This window comes from Balaenoptera musculus, chromosome 1 (assembly GCF_009873245.2).
Source record: "Balaenoptera musculus isolate JJ_BM4_2016_0621 chromosome 1, mBalMus1.pri.v3, whole genome shotgun sequence".
NCBI lineage: Eukaryota > Metazoa > Chordata > Mammalia > Artiodactyla > Balaenopteridae > Balaenoptera > Balaenoptera musculus.
In genome coordinates, this window is record NC_045785.1 from 68,798,569 (window position 1) to 68,819,119 (window position 20,551).

Sequence of the window (20,551 nt, forward strand, 5' to 3'; positions counted from 1 at the left end):
CAAAGGGATAACAAAGGTCTGACTGTGAAAATAGAGAAGAAACGGATAAGTTTTATGGAGGTAAAAATTTGGTAAATAGTTAATGACATGTAGACTAGGAAGTGATGAGTCTATGAAAAGATGATTCTTGAATCTTCTTAATAAAAGACAGATGATGAAATTTTCTGATTTCTGGTACTGCCTTATTTACAATAGCAACTATTTTGTCTGTGCCCTTTGTTTTCCTTCAAAAGGAATCTGGCACGCTTATAGGGCTGCTTGGGAGACACTTAAGTTCACACTTAGAATCCACTGTATGCAAAGTATACTCTGCTTCTCTCCCCATCCACAAACGAGTTCCTCATCTCCATGATGACTTCCTCTTCCACATCTCACCGGTATCACTTATATTTTATTATATGATATTCTTTGTCATTTGTTTCATCTTGCTTTCTCCTCATTGACACTATAGTGGGCAGGGGATAATTCTTATATTTCCTCTGTCCTCCCATCATGCCCAGACCACCCAATTAACACGGTGACCTTAATGATATGGATTGGCATCTTGTCCTACCAGAATATCCCCAAACATAGGATGACAATTTTCAATTCAGTAAATCTGTATAGATGACTGTTGGGGTGGCATGGTTGATTCTAGGATATGTTCCTTCATTGATAAAGCTCAGCTCCTCTGCTGCTGGGGGCTGGAAGGGTCTGATCAGCTCTTGTGGATGGAGAGAGCTTCACGACATCACTTTGGTTTAGGTTGGTTCTTATTACTGCCGGTAATCTTGGCTTATGTGATGGCTTACACTTAGATGGTATATGTGATTTTTTTTTAGTGTTTATAGTATTTCATTTCCATCTTGGCCCCTTCCATTTTTCAGAGAGGGCCAGCCACACCACCATTCAACATCACCTGTACTCAGCCTGTTTCCTGGCTGTGTATAACTTCACTTGACCTGACAACCTTCTGGGCAGCACTACAACTTTTCTTCCCCTCTCTAACTTTTCTGTGCTTATAGGATAGCTGAAGCCTTTGTGTGTTCGCCCCGTCATTTTATTCCCAGGCACACTCTATAATAATCCTTTTCCTCCCTGCTGTCAAGGGGATAGTCCAATAAGCATGCAGCCTGCAGGAAACTAAAAGCAAGTCTAGGCTCTATGTTCACACTTGACCCAAAGTCAGGGGACATATGTCAAGCTGTCATAAAAATTGTTCATATATTGCTCTTGTATATCAAGGAGACATGAAAATTCCACAGTCACATCAATCCGGGATCAAGATGAGAGTTTTACTCTTACTCTTTCCGATTCCATTCCCTACAGACCTTTTGGAGTACTCCTCCACAACTTGTCTTCATGGAGATGGGGGAGTACATTTTTTTTTTTCACTGTTAGGGTAAGAAAAAGCTTTTCATAGAGAACAATGCACTCCCTCAAAGGCCAAGGACTCCTAACTCCGAGACACGACCCTCTCAGCCCCACTCTTTAGTCCCCTTACTGGGCTACACCTGGTCCTACTGTCTCTTTGAAAGATCCATGGGAAGTGTCAGGTCCAAACTATTGGTGGCTCTTTTTCAAATGTCTGGGTGCTCAATATTTCTTATACTTTATCTTTGAATGCAATACTATTCTGGGACAACAGGAGAACTTTTACTTAATGTTGTATCATACAGCTGAATAATAATAATAGTAATAATAATAATATGCCAGCATTAGCACAGAAAGCCAGAGATCACTAGAGTAAAGGAATTCACTTCCATTCAATAATTATTTAAAGAATTTCTGCTGTTTTCAAAGATATAAAAAAGATAAACAGTATTCAGTTTTAGACTAAACCGAAAGGCCTTATCCATTTCTTAAATAGCCTGACCCTCTAGTTAAATGGAATGATTATCATACAGAAACCGTAAGGAAGATATATTGGTTCATTAATTTCAGACTAGGACAGTGTGACATTGTTCATTTAGGCTTCTGGGAAAGTTTATAGGACTCATTTTTAGATAAACCCATCTAAAATCTGTCCATCTTACTATAAGATAATCCAAAGTTATCTTTTCCCTTATAGAAGCAAAAGTAAAAAAAAAATAATTTCAGGGAACACTTTCTATTTCTTACTTTAGAGAAATATGCTCCTATTTTTCCTGTTTTCAGGAACTTTCTAGGCCATTACTTTCCTCTAAACTCTAAGAATCACTGATCCAAAGAACTTTCACTTATACAAAACAATATGAGAGATGGCCCACTCCGTAGAGAGGGAATCAGTAAAATTAGAAAATTTAGACAGTGCTTTCACGCAAAATACTCATATCAGGGCAGCACATGAAAATATACGGATGGGACACATTCAGCCTCTATTCTCATGTGGGTTGAAAATTTTGGAATTCTAAATTAACTAACTCTGAAACTGTTTTAGCTGAAATCTTGCCAATGTTTTCTTTTTATATTACTAGATTCACTGTGAGAATTATATACAATTTTCTGTCATGATTAGGAAATATAGTTCCTGAATGCACTTTATTTCACCCACACCATTAAAAAGTAAACCTTGAAGAAAATTCTCTGCTTTGCATTTCAAGTCTTTCTCCATTTAGCAGCTTCCTCACACCCATAAAAACACATGGGGAGAGAATGAGAGGAAAAGAATTCGAAAAAGATAGCTAGCTATGGCCAAAACATATGGGACAAAGTTGTCCAAAATATTGTCACAACTCCTCCATTGACAACTCATTCTATTGTACAGCCTTGTCAGACCTCCCAGATTCATTGACAGACTATTATATTCAGAGAGGCTTTGAAAACTTACGGCACTTAGAAATGCTCTGGAGACATATAAAAATGTCTTTATTTAGAATGGAACATATAACACCTGCCAAATTTGTAGGTTTGAAACCACTTCCAATAAGAATTAAAAGGCCCTCTTCCCAGCTGAAATAGGGCTATCAATATATGACTTGCCTGCTCATGGGAAATAGTGGGTTCTTGTCTCTGATGTTGCAATTTAGTTTAAAATCACTTTCGTGATGACAGGGTACATAAGGATGATAAAACTATAAAGATGACAGTCTAATCTTCAAAGATCACTGATCATTGATAAAAGATTAAATAACGTAAACATCTGAAATGCCAGATTATCAGCTGGTTCGCACACTCTCAGTATTGAAGTATGCTGAGATACTACTGATAAGTGAAAAATGCTTTTCCTATATGTAGTGCAAAAATACATCCTCCCAAGAGAGGCAAATGAATTATAATAGCTTTGAGTTTAAAATGTATACTTTTTCTCAATAGTGATGCAATATATGTCTAGTATTAATAAATGCTTTGTTGTAAAGTGCTCAAAATCATTTTTCCCCTCAAAGTAATGCCTGATTATTGAGAATTTTAAGCACCCTTAAATTGTAACTTTTTTTGAATTCTAGCCGCAATTTTATATATACTTACAAGAATGATTAGACATGCTGGTCCTATAAAACTCCAAATGAAGTTGTTTTCTGTGCTAAGCCAACATCTGAAAAGTAAATAAGAGATAAAAATCTATACATATGCTTGTATGTACTTCAACAAAGCAAAATTTCCAATGATATACAAAGCTTATTCAGAATTGCATTCCAAATATTTATGAGATCATCTTAACTTACACTTTGGTGGTGCCATAATACCTATATCCTAATGATGCTGAAAATCCAACTACCACAGCTGGGCTGAGATAGCCAAAGATATAAAAATTCTTGTGCAAAAATCCCTTGTTGTAGATGACTCCTACAACAATGAGATAGAGGTGAATGCCTTCAATGCACATCCATGCAAAGGCAGCTAAAAAGAAGTAATGCAGCAGCCCGGCAATGATGGAACAGAAGAGCTAGAAAGCAAAGAAAGAAACCATAAGCAATGTTTACTTTAACATTATTGTAACATAAAATCTTGACTTTCTCCATAAATTATGCCATTTTATATAATGCTTGGTCACATTAAAATATCCCTGTCAAGTGTCAGTTTTTTAAATTGTACCATTCCCAACTGATTTAAAAGAACTGTGCTTCATCAATGTGAAACATTCACCAGTCCTGTAATAGAACTAAGTTGCTATTCTTGTCCAGAGATTTATACTTTTTATACACTTATATTATGTGATAAATTGTGGATTAGTCACCTGATTATCTCACAGTGACTGTTATGATTTGAGCTGATTTCTGTTTTGGAGCTGCCTTTACTTTCCTTTATTTTAATCATGCTCAAAGAATGAAAATTACTGCTAATACTATGTTAAACAAAACATCATAAATAATTAAGAGAAGGCACTGAATTTACAAAACAGACAAATGATGATATATTTTACAAAAATATCCGTTATATGATCACTTGAAGTTACAAGATTATCAGGTAAATTTGAGATGGATTTCAGTTCAATATTATTTATTAGTATTGACTTCACACTTAGAACTAGAGTTAGGCTTACAAGAAATAACAGAAAATGAAATAGTTATACACTTCTGTAGTAACAGAACTAACACAATCTATTACTGGTGAGATAACATAATAACATTTACATACTTATTGCACTTAATAAAATAGAGTATAATTCAAACATAATGAGATTACCTACTAAAATAGATTCGAGAGTACTATATAAGGTTGGGGATGGTGATTAAAATTTGGGAACCCCTTCAGTGAGGAAGTGAGATTTGAAATACGGCTTTAAAATGGGAAGAATTTGATAGGTGAAATAGAATTGAAAATAAACACTGTAAGGAATAGTTTTGTGGTGAGGATGACGGTGGGGTGAAGCTGAAGGAGGAATTGGGCATTGGAGGATAGTGGGAGGTGCACAGAATTGACAGGTGTTATAAATACCACTGCAAAACAAACAAACAAAAACATACGGAGTTTACAGTCTCGTGTAGGTTATTTAAAATAGGTGCTTTGTGGCATCTACTTCAGAAGAAAACCTTGATAACTGATGGTTTGTCTCAGTAGTTGAAAGATGACTAGTAAGAATGGAAACATGGAGGCAATTTACTGTTTTGTGGCCATGTTGATGCACTTCTCTGGTCTCCAGCTGCAGGGCGGGCTGCAGCTGCTATACAGGGAAGCCACTGATGTGCTCACGTTTCCTGATGGCTGCTGACAGCCACTGACTGAGCACAGCAAGACATTCCTGTTCTTGAGAGACCTGCCATGTGACTTTGGCCGAGGGTCTGCTCAAAGGACTCCTTGACAGGCAAACTGGGCTTTCCTTAGAACTGCACTGCTGTGTAAAGTGCTTCTACTAACTCATCCTTTCACCTTTCTTTCCTTCACTCAGGCTCAGGCCTGCATCTTGGTCTGATGGCTCTCCCAAGTCTCTCTCTTCCCGTTTTCTCTCACAGCCATTTCGCTTAATAAATTTATTGCTTGTTTTATCCCACTTTACTGTCTGCTTCTAGGATGACCCAGACTAGCTCAAGATGGGAGCTATTTGATAAGGCTCTAGATCAATAATGGTGGAAAATGGTTAGAAAAGTGCATTTACTAGGTTGAGCTAATTCATCATATTTCAACCTATGAACCTTAGCCACTTTTGTGTTCCGTCCCTGTCTTGAGATAAACATTTTTTCCAACTCCTCTCTCCCCTCTGTTTTTGTTTAACGCCCATGTAAAAACAAACCAAAACAAAACAAAAAACAAAACAAGGTTATTTCTTCAGTTTGCTGACAAGTTTTTGCAGTTCATCATAATGAGGGCCACTGTGGTTAATGGAATTACTAAGCAAGTTGCTCACATATGTTAGCATTCTCAAACTTAGAAACACCTTAAGAACAAAGTATATCGTGTATTTGCCCCATTAAGCCCTTAATTCCAATTCCATTCCAATTCATATATGTTTCTATGACATACATATTTAGGAAAGTAAAAATTTAGAAAATAAAAATAGAGAGTAAGGGAGATCTACATACCTTATTAGTATTTGTATTGATCCCAACAAGAAAAACAAGTTCAGCAAGGAATAGGCTACAGCAGAGATTTTTGTGAATTGTTGTCCTGGTGCTCTGAATTTCACTGAAGAACCAGAAGGTAAAAATGCATATGGCAAGGCAAATCAGTGAAATAATTATTCCTAGTTGAGTGATCCTTGTAAGAATATTATAATCTTTAATACCCTAAGGGAAAATAATAATACAACTGTTAAAAGAATAACTCAGTAGCTCGTCAAAGGAACTACAACATATAATGAACTTCCCTTTTTGGTGAAACATTAAACTGTTCATAAAATGTAAAAATACAAATGTGCATTTAGATGAGAAAATTTTGTACTTTTGAAAATGTTCAACATTCAGAAAATCTGATATAAATCACGTAGCACTTTAACAGTTCTGTAATTAGTGATCTTTTTCCCTAAGCATAGTATATATTAGTATATGGTTTAACAATGTTATCACCATCAGTTTCTTGATATTAGAAAGGCAATTCATTATTGTAATGTGAAAATGGTTAATTAAAGCAGCTTTATCAGTGGTAAGAACAAGTCATTTCTATGCAGTAATTCATTTAAACACATTAAGCAAAGGTATCAGAAATGCTGCATATATAGAATAACAAAACAGTATAGTTGCGAGACTTTGAAATGGGAAAGGTTGGTTTCACTCTAACCAGATGGTTTTAAGAGGCCTCTTTGTTTATTTAACATTCAGAAAAAAAAATCATCTTTATCACTGACATTAGGGTTAGGCAGATTTATTTAGTCATAATATGTATTTGATGGATTTTAAGTATTGTAGGGAAATGAGCCTGTAATCTATAGATTCTAATACAGGGATATAAAATAAAAACCTATATAATGTAAAAGCAAGATATTACTGATGTAAAGTACATATTATGAAGCTATTCACCTTAGAAAGATTTTTTCATGTTTAAAAATCTTGCAGGGTTCTACATTATTAAAACATGGCATTTGTTATGAATGTGCTAATACTTATTGACCAGGTATCAAATATTTTTAATGAATTTGTCATCAGTAAAAATAAACTTTCAATACAAAGGCAGAAGCCCTTAAAGTCCATGATACTTTAAAATGTATAAATGGTCCTTAAAAGCAGCGTTAAAAACTAAGAGTCAATGGATAGATATTTAATACACAATCTACTAGATATTATAGATTAGGTAAGTCTTACACTAAAAATAACCAAAGATCCAAACTAGATATGTCATAGAAGGCAGGTAAGAAAAGAAAGACTAAAAAAAAGGTAATGTTGAGATTGTATCAGTAAATTAAATATGCTATTTACACCCAAAGAAAACATATAAAAATTAAATATTCTCTTGAATGACATAAAGAAGAAGAAAAAAAACAGATTTATAAATATGAATTGGAAAATTGGCTTACAATAGAAGAACCAGAAGACATCAAAATTGCAAAATGTGTCAGGTGGTTACAGCGGCATGAGGTGTGGGTCTCATTCGAGTATGTCAGTTCACAGCCCTCTGAAGACCAGCTGCCATTCATGGTGTCAGGTAAGTAGTTCCAAAATGCACATTGACTCCTATACTTACCTGTGGTCTGAAAAAGAGACATTTTACTGATGGGAAAAAGAGAAAAAGTTACACATACGACATCGTTTTGGTTATATTTAAAACACCATTTTGCATAGCAATATAATTAAAACCATGCCTAAAAACTAAAGCATAAAATCAATGCTAATAAGTGAATGCTATTGTTGTGTGAAAAAATTGAAGTTTATACTGCAACCATGCTATATTTTATCAATCCTGTGTCACGAATTTGTGAGAATTATTGTCAATTGAGATCATATATGTCATTTAGAATGGTGCATGACATATCTCATTATCTTCGATAAATGTTTATTGAGTATGCACTAGATATTAGTCATTGATCCAGGTGCTAAAAATACACCACTGAACAAAACAGAAAAAGTGTTTGCGTTATTGACCTTACATTCTAATGAGGAGATTAGATAAGAAATTATTAAACAAAATAAATAAGCCAGGGAAAGGAGAACACAGGTAATCTGAGGAGGCTTTTCCTAGGAGATGACATTTAAGCAAATACTTCAATTAAGTGAGAGTGTGAGCCCTAAAGACTTGGGAACAGAGGGTTCTGGACAGTTTGAATGGAAAATGGAAAAGCTCTGAAGTGAGACTGAATGAAGGTCTTCCAGAAACATCTAGAAGCCAGTGCAGTTCAAGCAAAGAATGAGGTAAAGAGTAGTGAGTGTAAGATCAGAGATAGACAGGGGCTGATCAAATAGACTACAGGAAGGTTGTTCAATAAATAGCAGAGTTCTCCTTATCATATATTAATATTAACTAATCATAATACAATACCTAATGCACTGTAAGTTTTAATAAGTTATTCATAGAATGCTGTATACCTATGCTTGTGTCTTGTAGAAATAAAAACTGTTTACAATTATACAACAATTCATAGTTAACTAGGTGCTTTCTTACCTACTTTGTTTAATTTGATCCTCAAAAGAGCCCTGTGAGTGGGTATTGTGTTGAGAGACCAAGAGATGTCAAAAAATATATGCAAGACTAATCATTGATAAGTGGAGTAAAACAGAGCGAAACGCAAATCTTCAGACAACTATTCATTAAAGAAAATATTAGTTGAGTATCAAATATAGGCACTGTGCTAGGAGCCAGGGATTCTTAGTTGAAAAGATGAAGCATCTGCCCTCAAGGATGACGGAAGCCCAGATGATTTTTTTTTTAATTAATTTATTTATTTATATATTTATGGCGGTGTTGGGTCTTCGTTTCTGTGCGAGGGCTTTCTCTAGTTGCGGCAAGCGGGGGCCACTCTTCATCGCGGTGCGCGGGCCTCTCACTATCGTGGCCTCTCTTGTTGCGGAGCACAGGCTCCAGACGCGCAGGCTCAGTAGTTGTGGCTCACGGGCCCAGTTGCTCCGCGGCATGTGGGATCTTCCCAGACCAGGGCTCGAACCCGTGTCCCCTGAATTGGCAGGCGGATTCTCAACCACTGCACCACCAGGGAAGCCCAGCCCAGATGATTTTAATACAATTAGACAGTCGCTTTAATGGCCTATATACAAAATCCAACACTTAGATCAATGGTTGGAGCACTGGCCAATTTGACTGGAGTAAGTCTAGGAAGACAGTGATTGAACTGAAATTGGAGAGATGACAAGAAATTTTTCAAAGAGGTCAAGCTATGTGAAGAAAATTGAAACTCTACATCCAGTTCCCCCAAAACTGCCAGGAAAATACCCAATCCCACTCTTGTTAAAAAACAAACAAACAGATAAGCTAGAGGAGCCAGAAGGACTCTAGAATTGAGGAACTAGAGTCAGCTGAGAGTGCATCACTCAAAAAGCAGGGGTTAAGTGAAGGTCTGTCTACATGCTGAGCACCCACCATTGCCCACCACTTTCTTTTTATTCTCCTAATCCTTTCAGTGAGCTTCTGTCTTTAGGCATGAGACTAAAAGGTTTCTGAGAAACTAAAGGCCGAAGAGAAATGACTTTTAGGTAGTGATCTTCAGGATCTTTCAGTGCAATGGCCAGAAACTAGCCTGATAATAACTCTCTAGGGAAGCACACCACTGCCACAAGCCACCTGAACACACAATCATCTTTCAAATGTCTCATTATTAGATATGGATGGATGGCCATGAACCACCAGACCTCCGAGGACACACTCTGCCATGAAAGACAAAGAACAAAAAGCCAACAAGCCAAACAGAGGAAATCAGGAGCAACATAATGTAGGGAGTAGAACACAGATTTTTTAAAAATATAAATACTACCACAGAGAAATACTGCACCCATGAAACAAAATAGAGTTCAAAAAATAAGGGTGTTCAGCTATAATTAAGTATAAAGTAGAAATAAAATATGTTAGCAGGAAAAAAAAATAAAAATGTAAAGGAAAGCTTAAAATGAAAAAAAAAAAGACCTTAGAGGCTCAGCTGGGGAGTCCAATATTTACATAAGAATAACAAGAGAAGAGACCAGAGATACTGGAGAGGAAGAAATTAGCAAACAAATAATAATAGAAAATTCGCTAAAACTGAAGACCACATAAATGCCTAGTACAATTAATAAAGAAAGATCCACACCAAGGTTCATCTTTGATTGAATCCTGAGAATAAAGATAAGATCTCAAAAGTTTGAGAGAGAGAAAGAGACAGATCACTTGCAAAAGAATGTAAATTTTAAGTAAAATATTAATTGCATGCAGCTTCCCCAGGTTAACCTGGAAAGCTAGAAAACAATGAGCAAGGTCTAGAAAATTCTGAAGAAAAAATTATGCACAATTTATAACTCTATACCATGGAATTTATCTAAGTGTACGGATAAGATAGAACTATAGTATATACTTAGCTAAAAAGGTAATGCAAGAGCTCAAAAACTTGACTTTCTGGGCACCTTTCTCAAGAGTCACTGGAGAATATGCCACCAAAATACAGAGATATAAACCAAGAAAGAGGAATCACTGGTTCAAGGAAACATTGAATCTGACACAGGAGAGAGGAGAGTTGCATGCCCAGGACGACGGTGACAGAGATGTCCAGTCTGATAGCCGTACAGAAGGCCAAGGGTAGACCATCCAGACAGGATCAAGTTCACAGAGGCCTAAAAAGGATGTCTCCAGAACATTAATTTAGCTGATAATCCTATGTATTTGAATGTTTTATAAGGAGATTTACAGTACTGTCAGAAAGTTTGGGGACTAATTAGTAATGGATAAATAGAAATCTAAGCAAGCTAAATTAAAGGAATTTACTAATACCTGGAAAATGGTTCAGCCTCATGATTCAGCTGTGTATAACACATTGAAAGCTGATTTAACCCAAAATTTGATGAAGCATGGGAGGATGAATAGTTGGGGGAGTGTGTGGATCACAGGGGAAGATATGTATAAGAAAATTAAATTCACATTTTCTATAGATGAAGGCAATAGATCATACCTATTTTTTTAAAGCTTACAAAAATAAGAGGAGTTATTAAGTTTGGGGTGAAGGAGATAGAGGATCAATGGAAAATGCTTTCCCATTTTGTAGGAAGCCAGAAACTTCAGCCTATTTGTTAGCTGAGACACTGGGACCAATGTGGAGAGATCCAGGAAAGTTGAGGTAATGGACAAAGCTTAATTACTTGGGAGGTAGGTGGGGGAAGGATTCAGAGAATAGCATCGGGCAGGAGAGTATCTTAGCTGCAGAAGAATGGATTCTGGAGAAAGACTGTGGGTATGAAACTTTGTTCTACCAGTTGTTGCTGAGCGACCACGGGCAAGGCATTTAATCTTTCAGAGTCTCAGTTTCCTCATCTGTGAAATGGAGATAACAGTACATACCTCACAGGGTTCTTGTGAGAATTAAAGTAAATAATTTAGAACAAAGCGTGTTTCCATATAAGCATTATTAAAGTATTGGTTGCTATAACTATTATCATTATTATTATCTGTATTATTATAACAACTATAATTAATATTCCTCTAAAGTAATGAAGTATATACTAGTTGGTGAAGTTGCAAGTAAATTATCAGGGAATCAGGAAGTGGAAGGTGTTATATATGAAATAACTTTGATTTTCCTAGAGAATAAAATGGGATCCAAATTTTATTCTCAGAGGGAAGCAATGGATTGGGTAAATGTACTGTCAGAGGAAAGAGATGAAATTTCAGAGTGGTCATTACTTTGAATGGGAAAAGAATTTGAACAGAGAAGACAATTAAGGACAATCAAGTTTTCTCATTAACTATGGTGAAGAACTCTTGTGTAAATGTGTGTTTCGTTTTGTTGCTGTGTCAAACAGAGATGCGCGAAGTGGGTTGCCCTTGGCACTCTTCAGCTGCCAAAACATTCCACTGATAAAAACTGTAGGGCTTCCCTGGTGGCGCAGTGGTTGAGAGTCTGCCTGCCAATGCAGGGGACACGGGTTCGAGCCCTGGTCTGGGAAGATCCCACATGCCGCGGAGCAACTGGGCCTGTGAGCCACAACTACTGAGACTGCGCGTCTGGAGCCTCTGCTCTGCAACAAGAGAGGCCGCGATAGTGAGAGGCCCGCGCACCGCGATGAAGAGTGGCCCCCGCTTGCCACAACTAGAGAAAGCCCTCGCACAGAAACGAAGACCCAACACAGCCATAAATAAATAAATAAATAAATAAAAGTTAAAAAAAAAAAACTGTAGAAAAACCATGAGACCATGCAAAAGAACAATGTTTGTTTTCTAGTATCAAAAGGTCATTTGCATTTAGCATTTGAAAATATCTAAATTTAGTTTCCATTCTTAAAACATTTCACACCTTCTTTTTCCCTCAACAGAATGCCCACCATTGTTTAGGTTTGAGCTACCATTTACTTGCATTTTCTATACATTTAGTTTCTTTCTACATCAGATGTCTGTCTTTACAGTGACACATTTGCACTGTATGGAAGCATATAGAGTGGCCCCTTGATATTCACAGGGGATTGATTCCAGGACCCCTGCGCATTCCGAAACCCACGGATACTCAAGTTACTTTCGTAAAATGGAGTAGTATTTGCATATAACCTATGCACATCCTCCTGTATACTTTAAATCATCTCTAGATTACTTATAAAACTCAATACAATGTAAATGCTATGTAAATAGTTGATGGGCTGCAGTAAATTCAAGTTTTGCTTTTTGGAACTTTCTGGAATTTTTCCCTTGAATATTTTCCATTTGTGTTTGGTTGAATTCATGGATGTGGAACCTATGGATACGGAGGGCTGACTATATGTTCTTTTAATCCCCTGTTTCCCATAAACATGCAAATACAATTGCCCAGCTTCAAGATTCTCTAAATAGAGTTTCTGAGGCAATTTAATCATGTATTAGGATTGAAATTCAATTGAAAGCCCAAGAAACCATTAACTGTAAAAATGCAGCAAACAATATGATTTTGAGTTTCCCTGTTCACTTTTAGGTCTATAAAAACCCTAAATACTTAGTTATTTCTAATCATTTTTTTTATTGTATAGTTTTAATTATACATGGGTTTGAAAAAAGGTTTAGAATAACAATAAAAGAGTAAAGTGGTCTCAGATGATTTCTTTATGAAATATTATGAACTTCTCTATGATTTTATTTTAATCAGCACCCAAATCAGTATTATTTTATATGACAATTAACCAAACACCTCCCTCATTATACAAGTAACATTTATCTCTTTAATACTTTTTTATAACTTCTTCCTTGAAGGGCCGGAGACTTCCAAAATGAACAATGTACTTAAAAATAAAACTAAAACGTAGCTTAATTTCAGAGAATCAAATACATAAAATTCTTTGGTATTTATTATAAAATTTAAAGAGCACTGAAAGTACAAAAATATTTTATAGAAAAATTAGTTGAAACCACTTTACTCTTTTATTTCAATTTTGAATTTTTAAACTCAAGAACTCACATACAATTAAAGTGACACTACACAAAAATGCTCATTTCTCTGAATGCTTCACAATTATAATCAATAGTCAACAGAAACACAACTTACCTTTATGTGATTTAATGTAAATGTTATTTTTTCAAGTTCATACAATGTGGGTGGGTTTGAGCTAATTGAGACTGAAATTACTGAAGAGATGACTCTTCCCTCCTCTTCAGCTTTATCATAACTTTGAGGTTCCAATAAGATGTTGTCAGACGATGAAAATAGAGGACCAATACTCTTATAATATAAAAATGCAACTGCAACACTGCCTGTCAATCAAATAAGTGTATTCAGTGAAATTCTTAAAATAAACATAAAAATTGACCAGACAAAGGGAGTCATACAAATTCCCAGATACTGAAATGTGGGTCATAATATATCTATGCTTACATCATCGAACCATATTAAGACATATTCTCTGACCTCTGTGACTCTGAAACTGATTGTGGACTGTAGCATCCCCTTGGCACAGACTATATGTAGGAGAAAAATAGTCCTAGATAAATTTACATCCAAGTGCTGACTAAGAACCAAGGAGTAAGTATATTCACTTGAAAAATAAAATTTTGACTTACTACTTTGCTGGGCAAATATATGAATTAGAAAGATACTGGGAGAAAATTATCACAGATTTACAGTATTAAGAAAGTTCAGAATTGAAAGAGTTGTGAGATGCCACTGAGTTCAACCTCATGCCCACTGAAATGCTTCCTTTTAAAATTGATGACATATAGTTATGCCGACGCAGCATAGGGAATTTATTGCCTTTCGAGGCAGCCATTTATCCGAACCCCTGACACTCCCCAAATGCAGCGCATCAGCACATAACCAGATACTAGAAATGTTACCTGATTAGTACAGACTATCACATGACTATTTTTCCCTTAGCCTGGACACTACACCTATTTTAACGGATCTCAAATTGCCTTGGTTTTTGAGATCATTATCAGCAGCTCATTATCACTGATATTAAGTGTGTGAACAACTCAACATCAACAACTATTATCTTTTAAAATCCCTGTTGTCACTTAGGTCACATTCCTTCTCTGTTGTACAGAATTATGGACAGTAAATTGAGGAATTTATATTCAGAATTTACTCTTGGAATTAGAAGTTCTGGTTTCAGTCATTTCTCCTACTTGTGTGTCCCTGGGTAAACTTGAGCTTTCTCATGTATAACATGATGGTAGTGATATTCCCTCTGGCTATTTACTAGGATAAGGTGGAGACCAAATGAGATTATATGAGAGAGTCTTCTGTAAAATTTAAGATGCTATATTAATATGATTATTGTTATACTTATTAACTAGAAATGTTATATGTTTGCTTTAGATACTTGGACAAATTAGGAAGAACTCTTATCATATTCATTTTCCCTCAAATTTGTGACACCAGCAAATAATTTGAAAAGCATAAATGAATCAAAATCATTAATACAAATGTTGATAATGTCATCAAAAACAAAGGTCTGTGATATAATGTTGGAACCCTCCACATCTCAATATCACACTAATAACTAATATTCTTTGGATATGGTTATGTGAGCTAGAAGTTGCAAAAATGTGTCACTATTCACGTTTTCTATCTTAGTATAAAAAGGCACCCCAAGATACTGCTAAGAGCCTTGCTAAAATTCAGATACATTACATATTTTCCTAAACTGCCAGCCCAGAAAACTTACATCAAAAAAATAATGTTAGTATAACATGGTTGGGCTAGTGAAATTGTGATGGCTCCAGATGACAACTAGCCCAGCATTTGCTATGGACAGACCAGGGATGGAAGCAGAACCTGGAAACCTCTTAGGGGAACTTGACCTAGTCCAGCTGATGAACCAGTTCATGCAACAGCAACTTCTCAGAGGTTGTAGTAGTGGGCGGTACAAAATCAAATGAAGCACCAAAGAGATAACATGGATTTAAAAATCTATTAATCACTCAGATACTTTCTAAAGGAAAATATTTATTTAACATCAATTTTTGACTTTGGGTAAAAGGAGACTCATGCCACGTAGAATGGTCCAAAATCCCTTTTTATGAATATTGATCCAGTATTTGTTCATTTTTTTAAATAAATCATTTGGAACCTATTTTAATTCCCATGATTTCTCACTAATTCTAGGTCTGATCTAGCTTTTAACTCTCATATCAGATCTGTACCTATTTTCAGTAAACTAGGGGTTCATTCACTAATGATAGACACTAAAATTCAGTATATAAAAAAGATTAAAAATCCATCTGTGCCACCCTTATTTTCCTCCTAATGACACTATGCAGCTTTTAACTAATGAATGTTTTTATTAAGGAATTTTGTCAATAAATGAATAATCACATGTAGACATCATTGAGTGGGTTTGATCAGTTTCTTACACTTGTCCTTATTTTGAAGATTCAACCATGAGGAAAATAAATTTTCTCCCTCTGATCTCTTGAGAGCTGATATTACTGTCCCTTTCAAATGTCAGCGTTTGCATGCGTGATTATGAAATGTAACAAAACTACCATACACTAAGACAGGATCTCTTTGAGATATTAATTCCATGACAATTTCATCATCTGTCACTATGATAAGTATTTTCAATGTCTTTATTCTAAACTTCCAAATACTACTCAAATTGTCTTTGAAAATACAACAGTTTAACACATTCTTTGGATCTGCTCCTAAATATTACGTGTGTGCTTGGTTAATTAGAATATGATGTAATGGGGTAAGAGCCATGGGTTCAATGGCAGTATGGCTTAGTTATTTTTGCTTTTTATGGCCATCTGTTTCTTACTTTTGAATAAAAAATGACAAGAAAAAATGGAAAGGGTAATATCAATGGATTAGAAAAAAAATTCCCACATTAGTGCTGTAAAATTTTTTTTAAAAAGATGGTCTTCTGAGAATGAATGTGCAACATGCTTTTTAACAATAAAGACAACATATTTTTTAATAAAGTGATGTCTGTAAAAGTGACATGTGTGTTAGTGTATATATTTTCCGTTTGTACGTATGACCACTCACAATGCTTTGAGAAAATATTATAATTCATGTTTTATAGGTAATATATTTTGACCTATATGTGAACAGCAACAATTCTATTATCAGCAGAGATTTTTTTTTTTCTAAGTGCATTGCACTATGAAAGCAGATAAATGGTTAAATTAAAATAGCAGCTGCTAGTTTGCCTGTGGTTAGGTGACAAGGGAAAGCTGGTCAGGGCTGATTTCTTTGTTAACTCCTTCTCTTCAAGTCTTAGTTCTGTATTATCTGTTGATGTACATAGAGACAAACCCATTAGCTTCTTGTGCCTTAGTTCCATTATCCATAAAATGAGGACATTAGGTTAGATAATTGTAAAGTCACTTGCTAGTACTAGCATTCTTGGGTCCCATTTCTTAAGAAATCCTGCCTTTAGTTTAGTTGAAGTTTAGTGTACAAAAACTAAGAAATGAGTGGAAGAGAAATCCAAGCTTAAACAATAACTTTCTACCTTTTTGAACACTACCTCTATTTGTCTTCCTCATACAATCCCAAATTCAGTCTCACAATGAGGAATATGAAGGATTACTGAAGAAGAAATATTAGAAGAACTCTATGAAAATTATAGCACCTGACTGCTGCAAAATGAGGAATAAAATCACAGTTCCTTTGTATATTTCCACTGGGATCTTAACATTATTAGACAATTACAGAGTTGGAGGATCAAGGACAAGAAGGATCTAGGTATCATCCGCTAAAATTCTACCCAGGTATTTTTATCATAATGAAAATCTAAAATATAAATATGGACATTCTGTGTTTAAACATAAAATATTTTTCTATAGAAAACCACACAAGTTATATGCACATATGATACAATCAAATGTATGGTATTTATTGCAAAACATTGAAATATTGTATATAAGATTGTCAAAGTCCTACCATTTGAATCATATGCAGCTTTTCTATTTGGAAATATCTTTATATTATCTCCGTCCATATTCATATGGGGATGAATATGTTTCATGTGATATGAATCAAAAAAGAAAGCTTTGAGAGCTGAAACAAAATCATGAAAATAATAAATTCTCTGAAATTAGTTTAATCAATATATTTATTTAGTTAGAGACAATTTCATCCATCATTGTTATATTTCAACTTCTTAATTACGGCAGGTAGAATGAACATATTCTGAACATGATGTTTGGACATTATAATTTGTATTTAAAAATCTGATTCATGTTTATTTGTTTGATTTCACTATAGCATTCATGGTTTAATTCTATTTTTATTGAATAAAATAAAAGAAAATATGTATGTACACAAAGAAGCTATGAATCATAATTACTAAAGCAGACAAGCAACTACAATGTATTAGAGGATGATATCTACAATATAATATATTATATACAGAGTGATTGACTTAAATTCTTGAGTAATAATTTCCTTACCTGGTGCACTTTCACCTTTTTCATGCAGGAACATCATAGAAATTTAGGCTCCTATATATGGTCACAATGCTTGCTACCTTAATTTTGAGTAACTGGTGAATCCTGATGAGATAATGATTTTTGTATATCTATAGGTGCACAGCAGGATAACAACCAGAAAATATAATAGGGGTGTATATGCAATGATTACTGCAGAAAGTGTACTTTGTTTCCTCAGAACAACTTTACAGGCAGCCTCAGTTTGATCCAGATTCTTAATGTGTTAAATATGAGATTTCATAAAGCAGGAAACATTCCAATTTGCTATGCTAATTGCTTTATATTATCGAAAGGCAAAGGATTCCTAATGAGAAATTTAAATATACTACATTCAGGACAAAGATATACGCCCAAAGGATTTCAACGTTAAAAATAAACATCTTCAAGGTTCAACATTAGAAAAATAGGGAATGGTTACATAAAATATGATCTATCCATAACTATTGCAGAGACACTAAAAATTATGCTCATGGTGTGGTTTTAGAAGTCAGGATGGTATAACCTGTACGGGGCAGGGAGTGGCTGCCGGGGGGATGAGGGGTCTTCTGGGGTGCTGTTTATACAGACGTGTTCACTTTGTGAAAATCTGTCAAGTTATATTCATTTCATATGTGCACTTTTCTGTCTGTGTGTTATACTTCAATACAAATTAAACTTAAAAAAATGAAATATACTACACCCAGAAAATCTGTCTGTACTATGATCGGTCAAGACAGATCCTACCAAGTCATAAGATGACAAGGGAGTAATGGTCTCTGAGCATTTAAATGCTAAACAGTTCAGAGACAGGAAAAGGTGGAGGCTATAAGTAGGTGGCAAATCTTAGGCACTCATCCTTTTTATTCACACTTCATTCATAACTACTCTTGTGATATGCATCACCATTCATGTCTACATTGATAAAACAACTGCCAGTTTAATTAACAATATTTTAAAGACTTTTCTTCTCTTTTGAGAATGGCTTGTTTGGAAAACTCGATTGCTTTGAAATTGACCTTGGCTTCTTACCTATATCACTTGAATTAGTATCAAACTGAGTGGTCTTTTGAAAGTTCTGAGATAGCCTTAAGGTAGCTTGCTCGGCAGCATGTAACAGTTTTGTAAGATGAGTTCTTCTATGGTTTGTAGATAACTTGTCCCAAACTATAAATGTATCTTTTTGAACAAAATTATTCACAGTTTTTACAAATTCCTGTTGAAAAAAAAAGTATATCTTTTAAAAATGTTGGACTTTTACATTAATCACAAATGTAAGGAAAATTTTAAGCCTAAATTATATTGAGTTAAAGCTCAACATACTTACAGTAAGAGTTGAATTAGAAAGGGTGTCCTTGGCTGAATTCGTGCTATTCATATAACCCAGTAATGGGGATGATTCAGCTAATATTTCTATATATGTAATTATATCCGTCGGTGAAAGATCTTTCACAGAATTTCTATAGACTTCTTGTAGCAAAGCCACAGGTTCTTCTATGTGCCTAATCTGAACAAAAATGAGTCCAGAGAAAGGAAACCAGTTTAAAGCACTACTAGATCTTTTCAAGAATAAATGTTGCATGATAAATATGTTCTGAGTTTTTTCTCTTATACATTAAGTTATCAGACTACACCTAAACCATAACACAAAGCAATGAAACCTGAAATTATTTACAAAGGATTAGCAAATAGCTTAAAAAGCATAGAAGTTACTTCAGAAAGGCAATACGTTTGAATTTATCATTTTAAAATTAATTAAAATAAATTATAACTTAATTTGAATTAGATTTTAATTAACCAGAGACATTTTTTTACATGATAAAATGGCAATTTGCTTTTACCTCATTGTTAATGAGTCATGTGAGACTCATACTTCTAATCTCAGGACAGTAATTTTATGAATGTCCTACTTTGTTTACTCTTTGAAATAGTATTTACTTTGATGTACAAAATCTAGTTGCATTCAGTTATGTCTCCTTAGAATTTGAAAATGGCCTGGGGTCAAAGTGTGTTTTTACTATTTTATCCATCCAATTTCTTTACATGTTGAAAATAACTTTCCACTCTACTGAATAGTGAAAAAGTAACTTAAATTAAATATGTAAGTCTTCTTCAGTACTTGGGGGATTTCAAATTAATCCTATCAAATACTTAGATCTCTATAAGTAAACAGTTTCAACTCTACATGAAGATCAACTGCTTGTTACTCTTTTAAAAAAAGCGACTTTGGAAAGATTTAAACTGAAACCAAAATGTCAAAATAGAGTGTATTTTTAATTCAATACCTTTACTCACTTTTGTTAAAGTTTTATTAATATTCGCCGCAATACAGATATCATCTAAATGGCAGTCTGGATTCACAATTTCTGTAGAAAAAAACAGATTATATATTAAGTCTTAAAAAATATTTTTCCTAAGATAATTATATTGATTCCAGTGATTTCGCTCACCTATTTAGACATTAAAAACATTCTTATCATTTGAGTTTCATTTTCGTTTATTTTATTCATGAAAATTCATTAAAAAATTTTTTCATTATTCATTTTAAAATTTTATTCATAATAAAAATTCATTTATTTTTATTCATTAAAATGCAATATTTTATGGAAAATAGAAAATTGTAGTTACCCTAAGGAAACAGGGTATGGTAATTACATAAAACATGTGGTCTACATCTTTCATTAAATAAAAGTGTAACTTTTCTTATTCCATTTTATAGATA

The 20,551-nt window shown here is 34.5% G+C and overlaps 1 protein-coding gene across 5 annotated transcripts in view; it reads right to left on the reverse strand.

Moving 5' to 3' along the window:
* Window positions 1-20,551, reverse strand: part of ADGRL4 (adhesion G protein-coupled receptor L4) — a 125,153-nt gene that overhangs the window by 27,183 nt on the left and 77,419 nt on the right. For all 5 annotated transcript variants that reach the window (XM_036829567.1, XM_036829550.1, XM_036829541.1 and 2 more), the window contains 9 exons: window positions 20,125-20,195; window positions 19,157-19,336; window positions 18,862-19,045; window positions 17,306-17,422; window positions 13,463-13,668; window positions 7,346-7,519; window positions 5,919-6,122; window positions 3,624-3,844; window positions 3,427-3,493 (listed from right to left, as the gene is read on the reverse strand). In XM_036829567.1, the coding sequence (XP_036685462.1) occupies window positions 3,427-3,493; window positions 3,624-3,844; window positions 5,919-6,122; window positions 7,346-7,519; window positions 13,463-13,668; window positions 17,306-17,422; window positions 18,862-19,045; window positions 19,157-19,336; window positions 20,125-20,195 (1,424 nt within the window). The remainder of the gene's footprint in view (window positions 1-3,426; window positions 3,494-3,623; window positions 3,845-5,918; window positions 6,123-7,345; window positions 7,520-13,462; window positions 13,669-17,305; window positions 17,423-18,861; window positions 19,046-19,156; window positions 19,337-20,124; window positions 20,196-20,551) is intronic.